Source organism: Sesamum indicum, linkage group LG4 (assembly GCF_000512975.1).
Source record: "Sesamum indicum cultivar Zhongzhi No. 13 linkage group LG4, S_indicum_v1.0, whole genome shotgun sequence".
In the NCBI taxonomy this organism is placed as follows: Eukaryota; Viridiplantae; Streptophyta; class Magnoliopsida; order Lamiales; family Pedaliaceae; genus Sesamum; species Sesamum indicum.
Window position 1 is genome coordinate 4,987,787 of NC_026148.1, and position 26,673 is coordinate 5,014,459.

The window sequence follows — 26,673 nt, forward strand, 5'->3', positions numbered from 1 at the left end:
ACGCAAGCTTCCTAGGATTGATATGGTCTGAGGTGGCTGCTGGCACCTAGGTTGATTGGGTGCCACGTGGGAGAGTGCGCTACCATGTGTATGAGCCTTTTGGGTCGAACGCCTTGCTGGGCTCTAATCATGGAACAAGTTAAGAGAGGTCCTTGGCTTCCCCATTCTTCCACGTTTCTTGGTTACCTAGGCTGTTTAGGCCTGCATGTTCTGGATTGGGGGTTGGGCTGTCCCAAGCGCTCTTATTATTATTTCTTTTTCTTCTTCTTCTTCATATTATTGTTATTATCCTTATATTTTTATTTTTATTACTGATGCGCGCGTTTTTAGCACGAGTCCAGCTATATCCGGTTTAGGCGTTGGGCCTGGATGGCTTAAAGCAGAATTTGAAAGAAAGGGAACTGCAAAACAAAACGTTAGCACTCTGACACCCAAGTTAGTACTTGATTTGAAGAATAATAATTTGAAATAATAAAAAAATATTGAAATGATGTGATGTAATGATAGAAAAATAGAAATGAATCGCGTCTATGAAGATGATGGAGGCGAGACAGAGTGATAGCCAGATTTTCGTAGGGTGAAGGTGTCCCTCTACTTGGGGATGAATTCCTTATTTATAGAAGAGTGTCCTCCTTTGCTGTGGAACTTATAATGCTCCATATTCCTGTGGGAAATGGATAGAGTTAGTTAAGATAAAGCTTAATAAAATCCTATATTTTAGGGATCATATTGTTAGAGTTATTATTTAAATGGGGAGGAGAGTTTGAGATGGAGGGGACTCCTAGCCCGCAACTGCTGGGTGTTAGAATCCGAGTTCTTGGGGGAGGTTTTCCTACCACGCGCACTCCCTGTCAGCTAAGATGGTCTATGTGGAGAGTCCATGTGTGTGTCACGTAAGCCTCAAGAACTGATGTGTGTATGAGGAGTGGGCTACCTACGAGTGTTTGGGCTACCTACGAGTGTTTGGGCTGAGCGCGTTGGGTCGTGCACAATGAGCTTCCTCCATTGTCGTGGTTAAGCACAGGGGGTGGAGTGTTTAGGCTTTTTAACTTGTTATTGGGCCGAAATGCATTGGGCTACACCCATCAGTCAGTCCCACCCATTCTAAGGAGGAAGGATGCCTCCCACTCCTTTTTAAAGTAGGAGCTTTGTCCCCTTTGATCTAGGAGGGGTCCTTCTGTCAACTGGATGGGAGATCCTTGAATCAACTTCCTTCATCCTTTGTTTTTTCCCACCCACACGTGTCTTTTTGATTGCCCAACTCGAGCACCGTGTTTCTACCTCTATCAATGAATGATGACCAGGCCTATGCCTAGCCTTCTTGATTGCTGGGGCTTGATAACTACCTCCACCACGCGCAAGGACGGTTACGAGCCCCTCCTGTCACTGGTGGTTACTAAAGCATGCCCTCAACTTCTCGCCCATGTCTTTAAATAGGTAGCTCCTCCCTATGTCTTTTTCTTTCCTTTTTCGTGAGGCATCACCAGTCTTTTCCATCGAGACCTGTGTAAGTATATTGTTCCCCTCCCTCTAAAGTTTTTCTAGGTATTTGTTGTGTAGAGTATATCTTCTTCCGATGAGTCTATCCGTTTTATAGGCAAGACCTTCTCGGACAATGATCCCGCGAAGGCTACTTCGAGGGTGATAAGCGGTCTTTCGCCTAGGTCGGAGGAGGAGTCTCCGCCAAGCGGCAGCGGCGGCCCGTCGTTCGATCGACGGGAGGATGCCGATCTTGACGAGGGGGGAAAGGAAGGGGAGGACTTTTCCCTTGGAGAAGAGGAGAGGGAGGTTTCTCCTTCGCCTCTAGAGTGGGATTCTTCTGTCCTCAAAGTCATGGGGATAGAGCAGTTGATACAAGAGTATCACATCCCTCCGTCCTTTGTCCTCTACACTCCCTCCCCCATGAGCCGTTCTCACCTTCCTCTCCCCAACTACTTGACCTTCTTTTCCGCTTAGTTGAAATCAGGCCTTCATTTCCCCATTCCTTCATTTTACTCCGATGTGGCGCGTCTTTTCAATGTCCCTTTGAACCAGTTAGTCCCCAACCCTTTTAGACTTTTAGCCAGTTTCTTCAGTTTTTCGTTTTCATCAGTTCCCTGTTTCATCCAGTATTTTTGCACAGTGTTACCGCCTGAAGAGGGCGGAGACAGGCTTTTATGTGTTTATGCCTCGCCCTGGAATTTCTTTCTTGCCTTCTCCCCATCCTCCAAAAAACTGAAAGAAGAGTTTTTTTTTTGTTTTGCCTTCTCGCCCTTGGTCCTTTCCTGACCACTGGATTCAGGAGACTCCCCCTCCTCTTCAGGTTGGGGAGAGGTCTATTGCTCTAACTTCCCTACTGGAAATCTTGAACTACAGCCTTTATGATTGTCGGTCCCTCATTGATGAAAGGTTGCTGGGCCACTTTGGTTTAAGTCCCTGGATAGAGCCTTTGGGGGACTCCTTGGGTATTTCCATCGGCGTTTTTTGTCTTCTTTTTATTTGTGCCAATCCAAGATTAGGATACTTGTTATATTTTTCTTGATTCAAAGAACATCATGTTCAGTAAATTGATGTAGGACCATGCTTTGGGGGTTTGGACTGGAGGGATCCCTCCTGCTCGATCTCCTAGAGGGTTCTCTAGTGAATCTAGGGGAAACGCACTGCCTCCCCTACCCTCAATGTTACTCCAGCGAGATCCTCCAAGAGGGCGAAGATAAGTTCAATCGGGGCCTCTAGTTCTGCCAGACCACCTTTAAGGCCTCCTCCACCACCCTCCCTCAAGGATGAGAAGAGGATGTCTCTTAAGTACTCCCAATCTTATTATGCCTGCCTGCATACTCGTCAATCCCTGGATCAGGAGATGGGAAGCAATGCTCCATTGGTGGCTGAGCTCATGAAAGGGGTGCTGGCCCAGGGGATAAAACACTTGCTATCTTCCTTGAAAAAGGGGAACTGGAAGGGATAGCCTCTTCTTACATGTTTAAGGTACGATTCTCTTGGATACCCTCTCTCCTTTCGAAAGGTGTGTTTATCTCTTCCTTCTTTTGTTAGTCTATTTCTATTTGCAAGAAACTCTTTTCTGTCCTTCCAGCACCCAACCTAATGCCCAAAGGAGGAAACTAGAGGAGAAGCTGGAGCGCCTGAGGGCTAAGAACATCAAACTCAGGGAGGATAAGAAAGAACAAGTGGGTGTTCGCACCAGTTGGAGAAAGAAATGAAGAACATGCAGAAAGAGGCTCAAGGCCATGAGGACGCCCTTAAGCAAGCTATGGAGAAGGCGGCCCTCGAGTTTCCTGACATAGCAGATGGGAGCGCTACTTGGAGGGATATTGGGAAAGTCGTTTGGAGCAGTTCAAGAAGTTTGATGCCTATCAAAGGGAGTTGGTTGAGATAACAGGGCCCTACTTCGAACACGGCTTCATGGCATGGAAAGAATAATTCAAAGCGCAGGGGTATCCTCCATCAGGTGAGGGGCCTTCCTTCTTGGATATTGTTGCTGCCATGGAGAATGCTCCACATCCCTTTTTAGATGCTCCTACTCCTATAGGTAGAGGCCTCCCTCCTGAATCAGGTTTATTTTCTAGATCGATATTCCCTTAATTTAATACTGCTCCTTTGTCGGGGTTATTCTTAACAAGTTGTTCCTTTTGCGTAGAGGAGGACTTAAATAATATATTGGGAGAGGTTGAAGTCAAAGTGAGGGGTCCCCCCTAAAGCAGCATTTAACTCTATAGCAGGGGACCTCTTAGGAGATGGAGCCCTGAAAGAGGGGAATGCCCCTGAAGCCTGCCTCCCTGAAGCCTCTGCTGCTATGATCCCTGAGGAAAAAGATGAAAGCCCCCCCTGTGGGGAAAAAAATTGATAATGTAATGTGCTTGCTGGAATAAATAATTTCCTTTTCTTGCTTGCTTTCCCCAATTAAAAATGGGGATGAAACAATTTTATTTTTCTTGCTTTGATGGGATGATTTGCCCCTGGCCATGGTTTTAGGCCAGGGGCCTTGAAATTTGATTAGGTAATCTTTCTTCCCGTACTCGCTATTTTTCTTGTGGGATGAGGTTTGCTTCTTTGATGTGTGAATACCTACAGATCTTGTTGAGAGGGGGGGTATCCTCTTCAAAGTCTTTTGAAGAGGGGTCCCCAAAACTTTCTGAAAGAGAAAGCTCTTCAAATTCTGTCTTTCGTGGGAGGTGCATCCATGACGGTATTCGGTTGAAGGCTTCATCTCTTCATCCTTCTATTGTGACCGTTGATAATGGTGCTTTTGTATCTTTGGATATGAGTGAAAGCCTGTTCCCTTAGGCTTTGTTTGGATTTGTTACTCCGCAATTCCCGAGACAAGATAAAACACACTCAATGTTTGTTTTTGTGTATTCCCGAGACAAGATAAAACACACTCAATGTTTGTTTTTGTGTTTTTACACCTTATCTGCGTGTTTTTCTATTTTTCAACTTTCGATATATAATATATATATATATTTATATATATACATAATATAAAACAGACACGATTTGACAATAAACAGTAATTTTTGTCTCCCAAAAGTACAACATTAAACATAAAATATTAATATATATACATATTTATATATAAAAATATATGATTTGACAATGAACAGTGATATTTGTCTCCCAAATCCCAACATCAAACCTACACCACTTATTTTAAAATATTTTAAATTTTTTCAAAATACAAATCCAAACATATCATCTATTTTCAACACACACTTACTTATCTCTATTTTTCTTTCTCTATTTCCAAAACACAAAACAAAACAATTAAAACACAAATCCAAACATAATGTTAGTTTTTCAATGAGATCTAAGCTTTCTTTCAGTAGTTCTGTCTTATTTTCTTCGGTGAAATGTAGTATTCTATGGGAGGGTACTCCCAACTCTGCAGGGATGATAGCTTCGGTTCCGTACACCATGGTGAAGGGGTTTTCTCATGTGGACCCTCGAGGAGTTGTTCGATATGCGTATAAGAACCGGTCAATTCTTCTGTCCAATTCCCTCCTACTCGTTCTAATCATCTTTTGATCCCCTGGACGAGTATTCGATTGGTAACTTCCACTTCCTCGTTGGCTAGGGGTGCACCACTGATGTAAATTTTTGCTTGATAAGTAGGTCTTTACACCAGCCTTGTATTTTGTGGCCTTGGAATTATCGGTCATTGTCTGAGATTATTTCGGGGGAGCCAAAAGCGGCAAATGATGTTTTTTCATATGAACTTCATCACCTCAGTTTGTGTAATTCAGGCGAGTGGTCTCGCTTCCACCCACTTGGTTAAGTAACCGATGGCCACTAGTAAAAATTTTCTTTGGCCAGGTGCTAAGGGGAATGGTCCTACGATATCTATCCCCTATTATGCTAAGGGACTAGGTGACAACATGGTTGTAAGGGGCTCCGCAGGTTGATGTATAAGGAAGGAATGCTTCTGACATTTCTCGCATTTGATCACCAGCTGTTTTGCGTCTTGTTTCATGGAAGGCCAGAAGTAACTTGCCCGCAATGCTTTGTTGGCGAGTACCCAAGTGCCTGTATGCGCCCCACAACAGCCACTATGTATCTCTTTCAAGATAAGCATCCCTTCTGATTGGGATAATGCATCGGAGCAAAGGATGTGTGAAGGATTTTTTATACAGGATTCGTTCTTGTAATAGAAAATGGGTAACTCGGGCTTTCAGTCGGGCAACCTCCTATCTATTGTCTGGAAGGTGTCCTTCTTCTAACCATCGGATGACAGGGGTCCTCCAGTCTTCCAAGGAAGATATTGCTTGAATGAAAATTTGGGCTCTTGGTTGAGGGAGGTACTGTATGGTGATGTGCATCATTCTACAATCTTCTAGAGTGTTGGCTAATTTAAAGAGGCAATCGACTTTCATGTTTTCTTCTCTCAGAATTTGAACGATTTGAGAATTCTCGAATCTTGTTTTGAGCTCTGCTATCTGCTTTAGATATTGGATCATGTTCTTCTCCTTGGCTTCTTAAGAGCCCTCCACTTGCTTCACGATCAACTGAGAATCTGAATAGGCTATCACATGTCTGGCTCCCACATCACATGCCTTCCTAAGCCCTGTTACAAGTGCTTCATATTCAGCCTCGTTGTTGGAAGCTTTGAACCCAAATTTAAAAGTGAACTCCAAGTCTTCCCCTTGAAGTGAGGTAAAGACTATGCCTACGCAACTGCCTTGGAAAGTGGACGACCCATCTACATGCAACAGCTATTTGTCGGCTTGGGGGTGCCTACCATATTTGGGACAAAGTCAACTAGGACTTTGGCCTTGATGGTGGTTCGGGGTAGATAGGAGACATCGTATTCGCTTAATTCGACCGCTCATTTCACTAATCGCCCTGAAGTTTCCGGTTTGCCTAGCATTTGCTTTAAGAGTAGGTTGGTCTTCACTCCAATAGGATGTGAGAGAAAATACGAGCGTAGTCTCCTAGTAGTGGTGACCAATGCAAGGGCCATCTTTTCTATGATGGTGTACTGCCCTTCTACTCCATTGAGGACCTTGCTAACGTAATGGATTCGCATTTGTTTCCCTCCCTCTTCACGAATTAGTTGCTTGAGGGGTGGTTGAATAGGTAGACATAAAGGGTATCTCCTGGGGAAGACTTCACCAACAGGGGGAGCCCCGCCTAGTACTACTTGAGGCTCTCGAAAGCTTGCATGAGTCATCCCATCTAATGTCTTTCGCCTTCTAGAGGACCTTGAAGAAGGACATGCTTTTTTCTGCTGATTTAAAGATGAATCGGCTTAGTACAGCTATCCTTCCAGTCAACCTTTATACCTTGTTGATGTTGGAGGGCGCATGTCTAGGATAGCCTTGATCTTAAGGGGTTAGCTTCGATTCCTCTCTAAGTAACCATGAATCCCAAGAAACGCCCTCTTTTTGCTTCAAATGCACATTTTCCCGGATTGAGTTTCAATCGGTATTCTCTTAAAACAGTAAATGTCTCTTCCAGGTCTGTTAAATGATCTTGGGTTTTCTTACTTTTTACAAGCATGTCGTCTGTGTATACTTCCATGATCCTTCCAAGCTAAGGACGGAATATTTTATCCACCAAGCGTTGGTCGGTAGCACTAGTATTCTTTAGGCCGAATGGCATGGCTACGTAGCAAAAGGTTCCGGCAGATGTAATGAAGCTAACTCTTTTGCGGTCTTTAGGAGCTAGCATTATTTATACACTTGTGAGGCGTTTATCATGCTTAAAAGTCCACACCTAGATGTGGATTCCACCAGCTGATTGATTCGAGGAAGAGGATAAAAATCCTTAGGGCACGCCTTGTTGAGATTTCTAAAGTCGATAAACATTCTCCATTTTCCTCCGGGCTTAGGAACTAACACCACATTAGACAGCCACTCGAAAAATTGTACTTCCTGAATATGGCCAGCTGCCAATTGCTTGTCCACTTCTGCCTGGATAATCTTGTCCTTTTCAGGCCCAAAATATCTCTTTTTTTGTTTCACCAGCTACATGCGAGGATTGATGTTAAGGTGGTGGGTTATGTCATTGGGGTCGATTCCTTCCAACTCTTAAGGAGTCCATGCGAAAATGTCTACGTTACAACGTAAGCATCCGATTATCTCTTCGCATATTGCACCTTCTAGTTGAGAACCAATACGTGTGAATTTTTCTGACTCTTTGGCTACAATTTCGATATGCATCAACTCTTCCATTGATTGGACCTTGGAGGGTGCCTTCCCATCTTCACTCTTTTCGTCATCAGCTTTTTCACATTTGTTGAGAGGTAGCTCCTTGTCGCGTTTGTAGGAGGGTGTCCCCTTATCATGCTTTTCGGAGGGTATCCCCTTGAGATCCTCATCCCTGCTTCTCTTTTATCTTCTGAGCACAACTTCCACATAGCATTTACGAGATTGGAGGGGTTCCCCTTGTACTTATCCTACTTTTCCTAACGTAAGAAGTTTTATTTTCATGTGATAGGTGGATATTACGACCTGGAATGCGTTGAGGGTAGGCCTTCCTAAAATGACAATGTAAGCCGAGAGGGTATCCACCACTAGGAATTTTAATAGGCATATTCTTCGAGTAGCGCTAGTGCCCAAAGTCAGAGGAGTGAGACCATGCCTCTTGGGTGGACTACCTACCCTGCAAATCCATAAAGGGAGGTGGACTACCTACCTCTTTGACTTGTGTTTTTCTGGCATGGTAGAAGTCACCTCCAAGAGATCCCCTTGCAATTATCCGTATGATCCCCTTCTTGGGGGGGGGGGAGGGGTTGTTGGCTTCAGGTTTTCCTTCAAAGATGTTTTTACGTTCTTCGCTGAGTGAAAGTTCTGGAAAAGAAACCTTCAGTTATTTTCCTTTGTTTGCTTCTTGCTTGATGTAGGGTTCTATTCCCCAGGCCTCTCCCAAGCAGACATACTCTAGGAGGTACCCGTTTTGAATGAGTCTTTCTATCTCATTCTTTAAGTGCCCGCATTCTTCAATAGTATGGCCATGATCATTGTGAAAATAAAACACTTATCGGATTTTAGGCACTAAGGTTGCTCTCTCCATGATCGGGGGCGGGTGAGCAGACCTTTTTCTCCGACCGCCATGAGGGCCTAAATGATAGGCATCAAATTAATGTACTTGGCTGCGCGAGCTAAGAGGGCATCAAATTTCGAAACTGGGTTCTTGGCTAGGAACTTGAAGAAGTCCCATCCAAGAGACCTTGCGAGAAGACGTTGGCCTTTACTTCTTGCATGGCGGAGGGTACCTCCAAGGCTGTAACGTTGAATCTTTTTAGGTACTCCCTCAACGACTCGTTATCCCTTTGTCGCAATGTGAAGAGGCTGAGCTCCATTTTCTGAAGTTTCCGGCTGTTAGCAAACTGGTGCAGGAACAGGGACCTGAATTCCTGGAAGCTCCTTATCGCTCTAGGACGCAATTGGTTAAACCATTGCTGAGCGGCCCTAGCGAAAGTAGTCACGAAGACTCAACACTTGATCCCGTACGTACACCTGTGCAGCAGGGCTGCGTTCTCAAAATGCGAAGGGGGTCAGTCGACCCGTCGTATTCAGTAATAGCAGGGGTTCGACAATTTGCAGGGAGCTCGTCTGTCATTACAATGTTTGTGAAGGGGACACCCTATAGCTCTTCTCATGGAATTCCTTTTATCTGGTGGTGCACGTCTTGTAGGTCTTTTTGAAGAGACTCCAAATGAGTCAGCCACTGTTGGGGGACTTTTGAGGGAGCTGCTAGAGGGAGCCCTTATGCTACAGTAGGCAGGGCCTCTATCACAATTTACTCTTGCCTCTGGGGGGCTTCCTTCCATTCCTGAGCGAGCAGGTATCAGCATTGCCATTTGCTACCAAACGGTTGCTGCAACTACTTGTTGAATTGTGCCCAGCAAAGTTGGGAAAATTTCGCCTGATGTGGTATCTGTAGAGGTACTTCGCCTTGGAGGATCGACCAACGATTCCGTCATTCCAGGAGGCAGCATAGGAACTGAGAAGGATGGGACGGACCCTCCTACTAGCATCAGGGAGTTTCTCGCAACAACCTACAAAGGCTGATTGTTGCTGGGCGTCTCCACGGTCTTCTGTTTGTTAGTGGGACTGTTGGAGGTCTCCATAGTATCTCACGCCTTGAACTCAATTTTCCATAGACGGCACCACTTTATGCGTGCAATTTTAGCACGAGTTCAGTGATTCCAGTTTAAGCGTTGGGCCTGGATGGCTTAAAGCAAAATTTGAAAGAAAGAGACGTACAAAATAAAACGTTAGCACTCCAACGCCCAAGTTAGTACTGGATTTGAAGAATAATAATTTGAAATAATAAAAAATATTGAAAGGATGTGATATAATGATAGAAAAATAGAAATGAATTGCGTCTATGAAGATGATAGAGGCGAGGCAGAGTGATAGCCAGATTTTCGTAGGGTGAAGGTGTCCCTCTAATTTGGGATGAATCCCTTATTTATAGAACAATGTCCTCTTTTGCTGTGGAACTGATAATGCTCCCTATTCTTATGGGAAATGGATAGAATTAGTTAAGGTAAAACTTAATCGAATTCAATATTTGAAGGATCATGTTGTTAGAGTTATTATTTAAGTGGGGAAGAGAGTTTGAGACAGATGGGGACTCCTAGCCCGTAAGGAGTCTACTGGGTGTTAGAGTTCGCGTTCTTGGGGGAGGCCTTCCTGCCACGCGCATTCCCTGACAGCTAAGAAGGCCTACGTGGAGGGTCATGTGTGTGCCACGCAAGCTTCAAGGACTGATGTGTGTATGAGGAGTGGCCCAGCTATGAGTGTTTGGGCTGAGCGCGTTGGGCCGTGCGTAGTGGGTTTCCTTCATTGTCATGGCCATGCACAGGGGGTGGAGTCTTTGGATTTTTTAACTTGTTCTTGGGTCGAAATGTGTGGGGCTACACCCATCAATTACTATTATTATTATTATTGTTGTTGTTGTTGTTGTTGTTGTTGTTATTGTTATTGTTATTGTTATTATTATTATTACTATTCAGTCAAATTCAAGGACACAATGGTCATTAACATTTGATGCAACATTAAGACTAATTTTATACCACCTGTATTTGTTATTTAGGTATTAGTACAGGGTTTTGGTTGTATATCAAATCTCCATACAATAAAATAAATATTGTATTAAAGTAAACGGGCCCATGTATCTTATAGCCGTTAGGTTAATTTTTTTTTTATTTTTGGTTTTAGTCACAAGGGTATTAATGAGGTGAAAAGATAAACAGATAGAGAGACAAGTAAAAGGGCCCCATAAAACCCACAACTTCAATGATCCCTCATATGTTTAATCATGATTCGTTTAAAGCTCAGAAAATAGCTCTAGACTTTTTTACAAGTAATCATGAGTAAGCTATGATTAATTATAAGTGGGATAACCAATTTTATGCATAAAGAGAAAGTTATAATTTGTAGGTGGAGTTATTTTTCAATAGATTACAATCTGTCTATCTGTGTTATAAAAAATAGGCAAATAATTCCTATATGAAAAATAAAATAGTAATTTATCCTATTGTATTCTTTTAAATGTAACAATTATTCTCCTATGTTTTTAAAATTGAAGCAATTTGCCTCCTTAGACAGGGAGATAAACTGTTTGATTTTTTAAAATACAGGGAGTAAATTGCTATTAATTTTTCATAGAGGGCTAATTTGCTTATTTCTAATATCACAAGGAGGTAAATTACATTAAACCCTTTTTAAATATGATATCAAGGCTATGAAAATTTGATATCGAAGAAGGAATGTATGGAACCTCGTGGTTACAGAGTTTCGTCGTGCTAGAGAGTTTTAGACTTGAATGGTTCTGCATTTGTTGTGCCTTGTTGTATGTATGTACATAGTACTCTAAACTCTGAAGGCCCTTTTTTATAGACATTAAACTAGAGCTTCGGCTTACAACTCACTTACATTGACCTTGAATACTATCGGCTCTTTGGTGAGCCAATCTCCCGATGACCGTAATTAAACGTGCGTTGGCGTAATTAGTCGCTCCAAAATAAGAGAATGATTTTATAACTCTTTTATAGGTCAGTCCATCAAAATGTATAAGCCTACAAGCCCTAAATTTGATACGGTTATTGCGAATTTATTATCTTGATGAAATATATAAAGCTCAAATTTATATGGATTTTAATTTAAAACGTAATTATTAGTCAATTTATTTGAATTTTTAACAATTTATTCAAAAAATTTCAATTTCAACTGTGTTTGTCAGGAAAAATTTGTAATTATAAGATTATGAGTTTGAATTTTATTAAATTACGAAATTTATTTATTTTAATAATAATAATTATTAATTTATTGTAAATTGTTGTATGGTGATTATGATCCATATACTACTTGAAATTTGTGGTATAACAATATATCTAATCACTTAAACTAATACAAAAATTAATTTGGAATATCGAATTATTCCATCCACATAACTTTATTCACGCCCTCACTAATTAATCAAGAAAATTGAGACGTAAGTTTCAAACTTCTATAAATAATTAAAAGCTTTTGATATAGGCAATTAATACTTTCTTAATTGAGCAATTAGCAATAAATTAAACGTCAATTATATCTTAAATTTTGTCCTTTAACCATAAAATGCATAAATAAAAATGAAATAATTATCTTATATACTACATTTAAATTAAAAAAACAAATTATTGTCCCACTTTATAGAGAAGAATTTGATTTCTTAATTATTTTATAATGTATATTGATAAAAAATGTTAGCCTGTAAGGGTTAAAAAGTAATTTAACATATATGAGGCACATGTTAAACAAATACAATCCACCACACAATATAACTTTCAACACTACTATAAATACCAAAAATATTATTTTCGTTAACCTTACTGCTATTTCATTGATAGTGACCACTCTTACATAAAAACTCCATCGAAAATCGTATTTTTCACTTGATGAGTTATCGTGTTGCGGGTAAAATTTTCAGTTTTATCCCTTCATAAAAAAAACCTGGACCACAACACTTTTCATAAAAAGGGTTGCAATAATTAGCATTGTTATGATATGAAATTATTAATTAAAATGTGTGTGTGCATATATGTAGAAATTGAAAGAATGTAAGGATCTCCACATTAAAGCCACATATTCCTTCTGTAGCTTTACACCCAAAGGACACATAAAAGCTGTAAATATCTTTTCTTACCTTTTACTTTTGGATCTTTTGCCTCTTTGACCCTTTTTTCTCATATCTATAATTCTGTCGCGGGGAAATTTTAAATTGAATTGGGTTTGGTCAGACCTGAACCGATTATATTACAGATTTAATATACTTATCTTGTGATTGATGTACAATTTAAGAAATGTAATAAATCACATGGCAATATATCATACTTGCTATGTTACGGATTTTGTCTGATCAATCTTGATCTGAATAGAAACTTTTCTTCTGTGTCGTGATAACCTCACCGAGATTATTGAATATTTCACAGTGAGTGGGATTTCTATGATCATATCGCGGAAGTTATTAGTAGATTCGTATTTATATTTAAATATTTTTTGCATTTGCATTTAGATTAAGATTTTGAATCTTTTAGGATAAATTTAATTTTTAAAAAGTATTGGTTAGGCGGTGTTTAATGATCTTGTGTCCACATTATACAAGTTTTTTCACCTCAATTATTACAAAATATCACATACTAATATATATATTAGGTAGGGCATGAGTTGTAGCATGGAATTAGATGCTTGTACTAAAGGGGCCAAGCATAGTGGTGCCCAATAGTGACATGACATTCAAGAAGATTGCAAATAGAAACCCTAGTGCTGAGGACCCTTTTCGTGCGCAAGAATTTCTTTATTAAATTATATGAATCCAAAGACTATTTTAATATTTTTTTTATATTGATAAATTCTCAAATTATAATTTATACGTTAATATAGACGACGTAGGTAAACATCTGATATTAATTGCAGATAAAAAATCACTACAAAAAGGTGGAATTTATAATGGGTTTTTTGGAACGGCCAAATCGTCGATCCAATTGGAACGGCCATTGTAACGGAATGTACGTGTTGAAGTCATTGAGAGGGTAATAAAGTACTTTTATTTCGACCGTTACAAATATGTGGTGTGCGAAAAACCGTTATAATTTATTGGCCGTTACTAATTTCCTACGATTTTTGTAACGGCTTTAAGGAGTTGTTACAATGACAATGTGAAAAACCGCGGAAAAATGTACAAAAAGATGAAATTATAAGAATCATAACAATTGAAACGGTTTTTTTTTATTAGAGGTGGTTACAAAAGTCGTTCCAAATTAATAGAACATGAAGAGTTCCAACAGCCATTCCAAAAACTTTTACAAAATAACTTAATTATTGGAACGGTCGTTGTAATAACAAAATCGCTACGATCACCGTTCCAAATGAAAGTGGTAAAAGTGGCGGATAAATTAAAAAAATGGTGGAAATTCTAAATTCGAATGGCTGTTATAAATGTTGTCCCAAGGTCGTTACAAGTGTAAATTACAAGGCTGTTATAAAAGATGGGTCATTCAAAAATTCAGATTGAAAAATACGATATCTTCACATCTAGCCACCCGATTTATACCAAATATAAATTGTACAAGTATGTATCTATTATATCACATCAGACGGTATGATTTTAAATCATATGGCCCGATTAAAAAATATACCGATCTGAATGTTTACTATTATGTTCCAAAAATGATATATTGAAATCCGTATACCCAATTACACTACAACTTAGCCAAATGAATTATTTCATAAGTATGATCATATCTAACGGTTTGATATTAGTTTTGACGGTCCAATTAAGCCATGCAGTTTAATAAGACGACAGTTACATTAATGTAATACTAACATTTATGAATATACAAATTTATTGTATACTGCGTATATGTATGAACGTCAAATAATGTTTTTTGTTTTTTTAATGTATTTCAATTATATTGTTCCACTATAATGAAACGTTTCCACAGCATTAAATCCTCGAAAACGGCATCTTTTTTTTAAATATTTTCAATTAAATTAATTGATTATTTGTAATGGAAGTAACCCAAACGACATCGTATTCGTATTTGTGTAACGGTTTTTGGAATGAATTTTGTAACGATTACATGAGAGTGCATATTTTGTAATGGCCGTTGTAATGTCTTTTCAAATATTGTAACTCTCTTTGGCACGAGGGAAGTTCCAACCGAATTGGTTTGCTAACGCACAGAACCAGTTGGCTTGACCGTTGTAGCTGACCGAGGAGATCTGGCGCCAGCTCTTGGAGTTCTGGTCGAGCCCAGAATTCTAGGCACTGTTGGCCAAAAATAAGTTCAACCGGGCAACAAACCTGGAAACAACTGCGACCATCTACTGTAGGGGGTCGTCATTCGTTGGGGCGCACAAGTGGAAGATGGTAAGTATTTCAAATCATATTAATAATTTTATTTATTTTTTTTATTTTTAAACATTTTTTAAATTGATTTTTTAATAAGAGACACAACTCGGATGCCCCATCACTTAGATGGAGGTGTTCGAGAAGGTCTACAAAAAGGAGGACGACTAGTGGAGCGGCCTGAGGGGCGGAGGAGGTTGCGGTAAGTAATTAAATTTTTTTTACATAATTTATTTTTTCAATCTAATTATTTAACATGTATGCAGGAGATGTTCTTGAGGATGATGGAGGAATACCAAAGGCAACAGAACAACAATGAAGAGCCTCTATTATCCTTTCAAGATTCCGTGGCTCTAGACGAGCAGCAGGTTTAGATGTCAGTAGCAAGTGGCCAGAAGAGGGGCCGAGTTTTCGGTCTCAGCTCCGAGGCCCACCATTTGATTGTTGGACCATCCTAGGCGACCCAATCGACTGCTCCCTCGCCCTAGCCACCACACCCGCAGTGCCTCGACATAGATGATCAGGTGTTGGCACTCGAGTGCTACATCAGAAGCGTCGATCCCAACTTGCCCGACTATCTAGCACCTGAGCCTCTAGCTGATCCCCGGCACCCGACAACGACGAACACGTGCTCGCTGGGGATAATAATTTAGATTAGGATTTTTTTCAGTATTTTCTAAAAATACAATTTTATAATAACATTTTAATTTTTGTAATTGAATTATTATTTTTTTGTTATATTATGTATGTTTTATATAAATTTATTTATTTAATTTTACAAAGATAGATTTTTAATATATTAAATAAAATAAGTTTAAAATATATAAAATAATTTTTTATAAATTAAAGAAAAATAAATATTAAAATAAATTAAAAATAATAAATTTTGTAACTGCATTTGTAACGGCTTTTGTAATACACCAATAAAATATAAAATCGGCAGGTCGTTACAAATAATGTGCCAAAACAGTTACAAATTAAATACCATGTCGTTCCAAAAACTATTACAAAATGAGTGGAAAAAACAGTTAAAAATGCAGTGCCAAAAATAGATACAAATATAATATAAAACAGTTACAAAGAGCATTACAAAATCGTTCCAAATATCTGGCAAAATCATACCTAAATGTTTTACAAAGGCCATTACAATAACACTTATATCAAATCACAAAAGCCGTTCCAACTTAACTTTTTTTTCATGTTACTAGTTTTGTAACTACAATAGACGGTTACAACAGCCGTAACAATTAGCAACGACTTTTCGACAAGCCGTTAAAAATAGTTTATAATGCCTCGTATAGCCATGGTACGCGTAGCCTTAACAAAAATCGTTCCAAAATGAGAAGATGTTATAAAATCAAGAAAAAATTCATTTCAATAAAATAATATTTTTGTAGTGAGTTTGAGTGAGTTATCGGTCATAAGGACTCTTCTTTCTAACGAGAAGTTTTTTCAGGACAAACTTCTAAGGCTCCGAGACCAGAGTAGAAAGTATCAAGCAACGGGGTATCGATTGGGATTGCAAGCCACATTATTTGGCTGCATATGTGGGAATAAGGCCATGTATCCCCTTCCAAGCCCCTGTCTGAGAGGCTGATGATGTAGACAAACATCCTACATTGGTTGTAGAGGAAGAGTTCAAAAGGTTTATAAGCCCCAATGTTTCCTCTTTCTAATGAGACGCCTTTTTAGAACAAATCTCTGAGGCTCCTATAACGTCAAAATAGACAATATATTATGCCATAAGACATAGATCAAAACGCAAACCATGTTAATAAAAAATCATTGAATGTTAGGTGTTATAGTGTAACGATGTATGATAGTTTGGTTGTGCGAGCTATTAAGTCGATCTTATAGATGCTATATTCGATATTAAATTCACTGAATAGTTAAATACTTATCACATATCCAACTTCTTGAAAATAAAAAGACACATAACAATCATTTATACATCCAATACATAACACGTCAAGTATAATATGAATTCAACCCTACAATGTCCTCTTAACGTTTAGAATTACGATTATAGACTTATTTTGTGATTAATAGTTATAAAGCATATATTTGTAAAATCATCTGGATATAAATAATTTATTAATTAAAATCTCAGACTTTGAATTTTTTGAATATCTTTTTAGGATAATTACATTCTCATCTCTTTAAGTTTTAATGTAATTACATATAAATTTTTTGTAGTTTGAAAAATTACATTTAGCACCCTTGAAGTTCGCTTCCGTCTAACAAATAAGTTTTTTCAATAGTCAAAATTTATTGAATTTGCTGATATTAATAAAAAAATTAAAAAAATCTATATTAACCCTTAACTAATTGATTATTGACTTATTACAAGTAAAATAAATCTTGCTATAACCAAATTACCCTCATACGTATTTACGCATTAATGTATGTAAGGAGATATATCTTCATTATTATAAGGGTAGTTTAGTCTAAAAAAATTATTTCACCTGCAGTAAGTAGTAATGAGTCCATTGAGGGTATATATAAATTTTTTATTTAATTTTTTTATTAATATTAATAAATTCAGTAAATTTTGACTAATAAAAAAATTATTTATTAGACGAAAATAAATTTTAGGAGTGTTTTAAATGTAATTTTTCAACCAAAAAAATCCATGTGTAATTATCAAATTTAAGGAAAGATAATGTAATTGTACCTATCTATTATTAAATTTCATACACCAAATTCCAAGAATTCAAAACTAAAAACATTGTCACATCAGATGCAACGCAAGGAATGTTGCAGATCATTCAAATTGAATCAAAATGGGGATAGAAGATTCGAGTTGATATTTTCTGCAGCAATGTCTCAAAAGGAGGAGAGAGAAAAAAGAAAAAAAAAGAGAGTAGCAAATAGGTAGTGTTAATGTTAAAATCCCACACACATACACACACACATAAATACACATCCGCAGTACGTCTACATTCAGTATAGACGACAAAGGCTTCTTGAGCTTCGCTAATGTTCAATACACGAAAAACACTTTTGAGGAACTATAATAATATAATAATACTGTCTATACATGTATATATATACCTGGCACCGTCATTCTCATCTTCCTGTCTAGAAATCTCCACTCCCCACATCTCATCTCTCTCTCTCTCTCACCTCTCTCTCTCCTGTTTGGTGTTTGTGTTGGTTTCACTAACCAGCTTGAGTGGAAAGAGTTGTAGCCATCTTTTTCTTGTGATTTCTTGAATAATTATGGCTGTTTTTGTAGTGGGTTTAGTTCTGTTCTTGGGCTTGGCTGGTCATTCAGGTAAAGTTCATAGCTTTATTTATTTAAAAAGAAAAATTGAAATTTGATGTGGGTTTTCATCCTGTGTTCTTCCTTTGTAGTTTACTAGTACTATGTAATGTGTTGTAAGGGGGGAAAAAGGGGGGAAAGAAAGTGATAAAAGTGAAGGGCTCCTTCTATTCTTCCCTTTCCTGAAGGGCAGGCAAAAGGGCTTATGAAAAGATTTGATCTTTTTGCTTCTTTCCCTTTCACAAGGGCTTCACTCAATTTTCATGCTATTCAAGAAAGGTTTGAGGTTTCATGATGGGTTTTCTGACATTTGATTTGTTTGGATTTCCTCTTTTTTTTTTTTTGATTTTACAGATGCAAATTATTGTGTTTGCAATAGCGCTTTGAGTGACAGTGTTCTTCAGAAGAACATAGATTATGCCTGTGGAGCTGGAGCTGATTGTTCAGCAATCCTCCAAAATGGGCCTTGTTTTAACCCAAACACTGTTAAAGATCACTGCAATTATGCTGTTAATAGTTACTACCAGAGGAAGGGCCAGATCCCTGGAAGCTGTGACTTTCAGGGCACTGCCACAGTTACACCTAATCCTCCTAGTAACTCTCCCTCTCTCTCTCTCTCTCTCTCTCTCTCTCTCTCTCTCTCTTTCTTTCTGTAAGAAAAAAAATAAAACCTCCCCAAATTCACCAAAAAACATTTATCTCCAGATGCTAACCTCTGTTCCTCTTTGTTGTCCTTTTTGATGATTCACAGGTTCAGGTGGTGGTGGATGTGTGTATCAATCCAGTCCCAGGTTTGTTCATGTGTTCTTTTGCCTTGGAAAGGAGAAATTTTGGATGGCTTTTCATAATTAGGCTTGCAAATCAGCATGAACATCTAAGTTAAATATTTACTCAGTTTTAAGATGTTGAATTGTTTTATGAAGTTATTAGGCTGTTTTCTTGATTGGGAAATTGAATCTTCCTTACCAGCAACAATAGAAGAGGAAGACAGTGGTTTTTTTAAGGTGTTTCGACGTTCCCCTGTAGAAGTTTATAGTTTGTGGTTGAACTACTCTCATTTACAATTGCTGTGGCTGAAAACATGCAGTTTGTTCAGATTCTTGGTAGGTATTAGAAAATTAATTGCTGTTGTTGGTACGAGGAGATGTCAGATGATTTTTTTTGTTAGTTTCAAGTTAAAAATGTTGTCATTCTTGCAGAGTTGAAAGGGAATGGTAGATTCCTACCTGCTCTTCTAAGTTCATAATTAATGTATTTGGTTCAGGTTTGGCCGAAAAACGCAAATGTAATCATGTGAGCTGTCATGATGCTGATGCTTAAGTATTTATGTCTGTTTGTCTTGGTGCCAAACTACACAACCTTAGTCCATCTCTGATTATGCCTTTGTTCATGCATTTTTTAATTGAACTTAGGTTCGGCTCGGCTGTAATTTTTAGGGATAATTATATTTGCACCCCTTGATCTATGGCTTGTTTACACAAATCACTCCTATCTTTTAGATAATTTTATATACACCTATCAAAATATCATTATCACTTACACAAGCTACCCCTTACTTTTTTGAAAATCTACATACACACCCTCTAAAAATGTTAACAGCATTACACTAACTTCCCCTATTCTTTGGCTGTCAGGGTTAGTTTTTATAATTATCCAAAAACGGGTGGTTTGTGTAAATAGACTATAGGTCAGGGGGTGTAAATATAATTATTCCTAATTTTATCATCATATTCCTGTTGTGTAAGACTTGTAAATCAATCTTGATTTTATTAAAATCTTGTGTAGCATCGGAGGCAGCACGACCCCATCGACCACCCCGACCACCGGAGGAACTCCAACCACTCCAACCACGGGTGGCACCACCACTCCAGGCACCGTACCGGTCGGGGGTACCAGCCCAGGAACTGTGCCAGTCGGCAACACCAACCCGGGCACTGTTCCGGGCTCAACCATGACTCCAGGTTTCGGCCTTGGACCAACAGGAAGTGGATTCAGCAACACGGACGGCAGCGCTGGCACGAAACTACTATCTCAAAGCGGCACTTGTACGCTTGTTTCGGTCTCTGTAACTCTTCTGATTTCCGGTTTGATGTGGCCAAGAATCTGAGGGGAGGCTAAAGGGTGATTCTTACTTTCATCTGGACACAACTCCTCCAGTGGGGAAAAAGAGCAGGGGAATTTGATTCCCTTTTGAGTGGAAATGTTTGGCTGATTCTATTCCCTTTTCTTTAGTCTTTCTTGCTGTGTACATCTAGGTAGGAAGGCAGAGCAGTGAAATTTTACTTTATTTTATAATGTTTCTTTTTCCCAGATTTCAATGAGATTTTGAACCCTAATGCTTATGTTCGTTGTTACTTAGTGTTATATTATTACTGCAGGTTCTCAATACTCATGTGTGTTTCTGTTGTGTCTGGACATCCAGTTTGATTCTTTTCAACTGGTCCAGTTTGCATCAATACGAAATAAATTGCTGACGCATTCTTTTGAAGTTAGGCTTAATTATACAAAATATATTTCATCTCACATTTTCTAAAGTTGTAATTGTAATTTATATTAATATTTTCTGGCAACTAAAATTTATGTCTCTACAGTTGATGGTATTACTTTTGATGATGGAATTTGTATAATTAGATTTAATTGTGGGGATGTTTGTCTAATTTATTCCATTGGTTCAAATGCCAATTGACCTAACGATTTACCCATGGATAGTGATGCCCTTCAAATATTTTTCCTCTTCAAATATTTTTCCTCGTCCAATGCCAAGGAGTGGGCTCCCACCGAGCAGTTCAACAAGTCAGGTCTTGTTGGTATATGATCAAGATATTAAGTTCAACGGGTCAGGTTTTACTGGTCTATGATCAAGGTATTAAGTTCATAGTATATTTTCATCATTAATCTAGTAGACTCAAGAAATTAGCCAAATAAAGCTTGTTGAGTCAGCATACATCAGGGAGCCATATACATTGCTGACATTCAATGACACAATATACTGAAAGATCTCTAACTAATTCCAAGTAATCTGGTTGGAATTAACTCCTTAACTGGCAAGTAATAGATTTTCGGACTCTTGGACAGACTGGCAAAGTTTTAGTCATTGTATCTTTGTTTGGATATATCCAAATGACGAACCATTTTTTTTCTCTATTGAGTAGCTAACACGTTTGTCAACTTTCCAACGGAGCATGATATACCATAACCACTTTCTGGATCTTGTCCAACTCCTATTTTCTCTCGGTTTCTAAGCTATTTTCACTTACTTTTTGCACTCTTCATAATTTTTATCACTTTTGCATCATTTTCAACCTTTATTATCATATTATCTCAAGTTTTTTTCCTTTTATTTTTTCAGTAAACTCTTACTAACTCAAGCGTCAAAGTGCTAATATATGTTTTGTAGGTTAGCCCCCCTTTAATCATAAGATTTTTGTGATAAGTCCTTCGATCTCGGTATGCATTATTGGCGCCGTCTGTAGGAAAACTTGAGCTACAGACGTGAGAAACGACATGTTCGGATAACAGAGGTGATAATGGATCTTTCGAGGGAAATACTTCCCTCCCCGTTATAGCAGATTCTATTGTTCCACTTCCACCACAGGCACTAGAGGGCCTCAATGCCCTCGCTCCAGCCTGACAACTCTGCCTATTGCTGCTACCCCCCTCTTACATGAGCAACTCCACCAGTTCATTATGGACACCATCAACTAGGCTCTAATGTTCTCAAGCCAATAGAGTAAGATAACTCTCTTAGCAAGAGAGGGTCTCCCCAACAAGCAGAACCGCTATGCTCTAGCAGGACACACAAATACCTACTGATCCACTAGCAAGGATGTATCAAATTCTGAGCGATCTGAATACTGCCGGTCCCTTAGGAAGGAAGTGGTCTCCGCTAAGAGGTAAGGAAGGAAGCCCTGCCCATAGAGCGGGTGATTTTCTCCACTTCCACCACAGGCACTAAAGGGACTCAATGCCCCCGCTCCAACTCTTGACCCGACAACAGCTCTGCCTATTGCTGCTAACCCCCTCTTATGTGAGCAGCTCCTCCAGCTTATTATGGATACCATCAACTCAACTCTCTAAGGTACTCAAGCCAGTGGAGTAAGACACCTCTGCCAGCAAGAAGGGATCTCTCCAACAAGCAGAATTCGTTATGGACTAGTAGGATGCACAAATACTTGTTGATCCCACTAGCAAATATGTATCAAATTCTGAGCCACCTGAATAATGGAGGTCCCTTAGGAAGGAAGTGGTCTCCGCCAAGAGGTAAGGAGGGAAGCCCTGCCCATAGAGCGAGGGATTCTCTCCACTTCCACCATAGGCACTAAAGGTTCTCAATGCCCCTGCTCCAACTTTTGACCTAACAGCAGCTCTGCCTATTGCTGCTAACCCCCTCTTATGTGAGTAGCTCCACCAGTTTATTATGGATACAATCAACTCACCTCTCTAAGGTTCTCAAGCTAGTGGAGTAAGACAAATCTCCCAGCAAGAGAGAGTCTCCCCAACAAGCAAAATCCGCTATGCTCTAGCAGGACGCACAAATACCTGTTGATCCCACTAGCAAGGATGTATCAAATTCTGAGCCACCTGAATACTGGCGGCCCTTAGGAAGGAAGTGGTCTCCGCCAATAGGTAAGGAATGAAGCCTGCCTATAGAGCAAGCTGTGACATCATGGAAGAAAAGCTCCCTGCTCATTTCAGGGCTCCTGCACATCCGCCTTCCTACAACGAAATCACAGACTCGGCTAAACACATCTGTAAGTTTGAGAATGCACTCTTGCTGCACAACCTTTTCTGCCCAACAATTCAATTAGGTGCCAGTTGATCATACAATCTGTTGAAGAACTGAGTTCCATTTTTCTATCCTAATTCGCTAACAACAAGAAGTACCGAAGATTTGCTAGCAGCCTTTTTGGGTAAACTAGGATGAAAAAGTAACCTTGAGGGTGTATGTCCAACGTTTCAATAAAATTGTTCTAGAAGTCCCAGCCACTCACCCAGAGATATTGGTCAACACTATCAGACATGGACTTCACGTTGGACTGCTCTTTGAATCATTGACCAAGAAGCCCGTCTATGACTTTCATGACCTATTGGCCTCGACAAAAAGATACATGAAATTAGAAGATACCCAAATAGTAAAGAAGGCTGACTGATGCATTCCAGATTTTTGGTCACACAACAAGGTTGAAGGATCTTCAAGGAAAATTCACAGATCAACGGGGACTAGCCCTGCAAAACAATGGTTGGCACTCCGATGTATTACCGATTTACTGAAAAAGATTAAAGGAAACTTGAAGTCCTGCCCCTAGGCAGGCACCCTCTCATAAAAAACCTTGCCTTCCACACAGGTATAGAGACCCTCCTCCGTAGAGGTACCCGAGTCTTCCTTCGGGCATGTAGTTAGGTCTTTGTTTGGGGGACTTGTAAGCTATGCTACTAACATTCTTTCTATGAATTAAAAAAAAGAAAAAAAACTCCCTCTTCGGACCCAATCTCCACTTACTAGAGTGGGGGGGAGGGGGCTATTGATGTACATAGAAATAAGATGACCCAAAGAGGCCGGAGCTGGCCATAAAAGAAGAAAGAAACAAAAAGCCCACGGCACCCTACAGGTGGCCCAGGACATCCCACACCTATAGTTTCTCTAGGAGGCCAAGGATGTTCCAGCCCATAGTTTACTTAGGCTGGCCCAAACAGCCTAGACATCACAAGAAATGCAGGTATAAGGGAGGAAGACCAAGGACATCCCTCGACTCGGACTATGATTAAAGCCTGATAAAATATTTGGCCCAAAAATCCCACACACGTGGAAACCCACTCTCCCATGTAACATGTCAGCAGCCACTTGGACCATATCAACCCTAGCAAGGAGGACCCCCTGGCGACTAGGACTTATTGCAAATGAGGGGTCTCCCTATACAAAGAGGACTCTTACTGACGTATATTCAGCTGCAGATAAGGATGACCTACTCTTTATCCTAACCACCCCAACCAATCGACACAAATATCTAGGGAGTGAGATAGACACCCCAGCTAATAGGGGAACTTGCTTATAAATACTGCCTTGGTCCCTCTAGGTGCGGGATACCTTTCTCACACACTTCTTACTCTTCAAACTCCCCTCTCACTCTCTAAAGTATCTTTTAAACTCTCTCTAATCATATTATTACGTGTTCTTTACACTTTTTATTAACTTTATTCACAATATCTCGATCTTTAATTAAATTAACTACGTTTTTACTTTATTCAATCTCAAATCCAATACAAATTTGGGAGTCGGAGTGCTATCGCCTTTTTGCAGGTTCTCCCTTCAGGATTTGCATTCGTTTCGACCTAAGTTTTGAACAATTGTCCGAATCCATTGGACCCATGCATTTTTTGAACGCATCAGGATCCATAGCCACCTCCATTGTTTGAATTGGCATTTTCTCACATCTTAAGCTCAATTTCCCAAAAACGGCGTCAATGATGTGTACTAGATTTTTTGTCACACCACAAGGTCGAAGGATTTAAAAATCCTAAGATCAACGAAAACTAACCCTGCAAAACAAAAGTTAGACTCTAATGTTTAAGTAAAAAACGGTTTTATTGAGAAACTGTAAAGGGAACTTGAATCAAAGTGCGAACAATGGTAAAAAGATGATGATAAAATGTGTAATTTTGTGTGCAGTGCGACATATAAGCTTAGTATAGCCTGAAAATTTAGAGAGAAGTGAGAATCTGAGGGTGAGAATTGATATTATCAAATGGCTACATAAGGCCTCTATTTATAGGCGTTTAAAGAGCATATTCGGAGGTTGGTTGTAGAGTGCCATATGCCATTCGAAATCCTTTTGAGTTGGCTTTCATCCAAAAGAACCCATTTGTGATTCAGATAGATATTGAAAGAGATATGAGTATTTTACTAAGTTATGCTAGGTTTGATGAGATTTCTAGAAAAGTGTTACTAGTAGCTTATCAACTTAATTCCCATCCAATCAGTGTGAATCTAAGTGAGGTGTCTAGTATGACGTGTATTGGTGTCTTGGCAAGATATATGACATGCTCGTTAGCTGTATGATGACATGTTTAGCTGGAATGAACTTGTTTCTTGGTCTTGCCAGTTTAGCGAAGCAAAAAGTAAGTCTTTGGGCCTTACTTCCCTACTAATATACCAGTTGCGCTCGCAACCAACTGAGCTGGTGTGGCTTAATTGTGGGCTTAATCCATGAAGTATTTAGGGGGCATCAAGTGACCATCATAACAAAAGGAAGGATAGTGAGATTTCCTCATCACGCAAAAGCAGGGGAGAACCCAAAGGACTGTTCAATCCCCTCGACCCAAAGAATGAGCACTACACCCCGTTTATCACCAGCCTACCACAATTCGTAATGGTTAGAGATAGATACCATGCTCTGTAGTAGCCCAAAACCTCTGAGAAATGACCTCACTTCCTAAATCAAATATTTCTGCAATTAGCATAGGAAATACGAACACAATACTAGTAGGTATGCAAATTAAGACAGACGATAAAAAGGCTCATCCAGGTTAGCTATATTAAAGATTACATTGAAAAAGATCGATGATGCAAGCAAAATAAGGAGCAGTCCCACCATCGAGACTCCTGCAGAAGCGAGGAGTGAGCAGTTGATCCCCGAGGAGGGAGAACAGAAAGGAGAATGCTCCTATTGAGGAGTAGAGCCCCAAAAAAATCCCTCTCAGAGGGGCGATCCCCCTGATGGGGACTCCAGGAGAGCTAGGCAAGCCTATGCTGGCGCTGCTAGGGTAATCATGGAAATTGATCGAAAAGTATTAACATGGGATCCCATGATCCACTTTGGTTTTGCTGATACATAAGTGGTTACTTACCCCATATGATGCTCTTGATATATTGCTACTTTAGCTAACTATACTGTTCAACGTATTTTTGTGGATTATAGTAGTGTTGCAGATATCCTATTCTATGAGGTTTATCGGTAGATAGAGCTCGAAGATATCCCACTATAGTCGGTAGACACATCATTATAGGAAAAAATGCAAGCAATCGCTCTGTGATTGTAAATGAGCGAGTTACTGTTATGAAAAACGAAATAATAATTTACCTCCATGTGTTTTTTAAAATGCAACAATTTACCCCCTTGTGCTTCTTAAAATAAATCAATTTACCTCATAATTGCTTTATTTTAAAAAGCATAGGGAGGTAAATTGCTAATTCTTCTTCTTCTTCTTTTTCTTTTTATCATAGGGGCGTAATTTGCTCATTTATAATATCACAAGGGGGTAAATTGCATTAAGCCCATCATTATATGGTTTTGCATGAGAGGTCATACAACTCTTGGGATGGATCTTGCTCCCCTTATCTTTAGGGCAAAGCTCAATAGAAAGACTAAAAGGGTGTTTGGCTCAGTTTTATATGCTTCTAAAAACATCTTATAAGATTTTTAGAGAGCTTATAAGCTCAAAAAAAGTACTTGATAATTTTTTTTAAAGAGCTTATAAAATCTCAAAATAAGATGTTTTGGGTCTCATAAGCTTTTTCAAAAAAAAGTTAACTTTCATAACCTTTTTCTATAAGATCTTATAAGCTATATAAAGTT

At 39.1% G+C, this 26,673-nt stretch overlaps 1 protein-coding gene across 1 annotated transcript; it reads left to right on the plus strand.

The window, feature by feature from the left end:
* Nucleotides 17,937–20,488, plus strand: LOC105160035 (PLASMODESMATA CALLOSE-BINDING PROTEIN 3). The gene is made up of 4 exons (XM_011077298.2): nt 17,937–18,112; nt 18,455–18,694; nt 18,852–18,891; nt 19,886–20,488. The coding sequence occupies exons 1-4, from the start codon at nt 18,058–18,060 to the stop codon at nt 20,205–20,207; spliced, it is 657 nt and encodes a 218-aa protein (XP_011075600.1). The 5' UTR covers nt 17,937–18,057; the 3' UTR covers nt 20,208–20,488.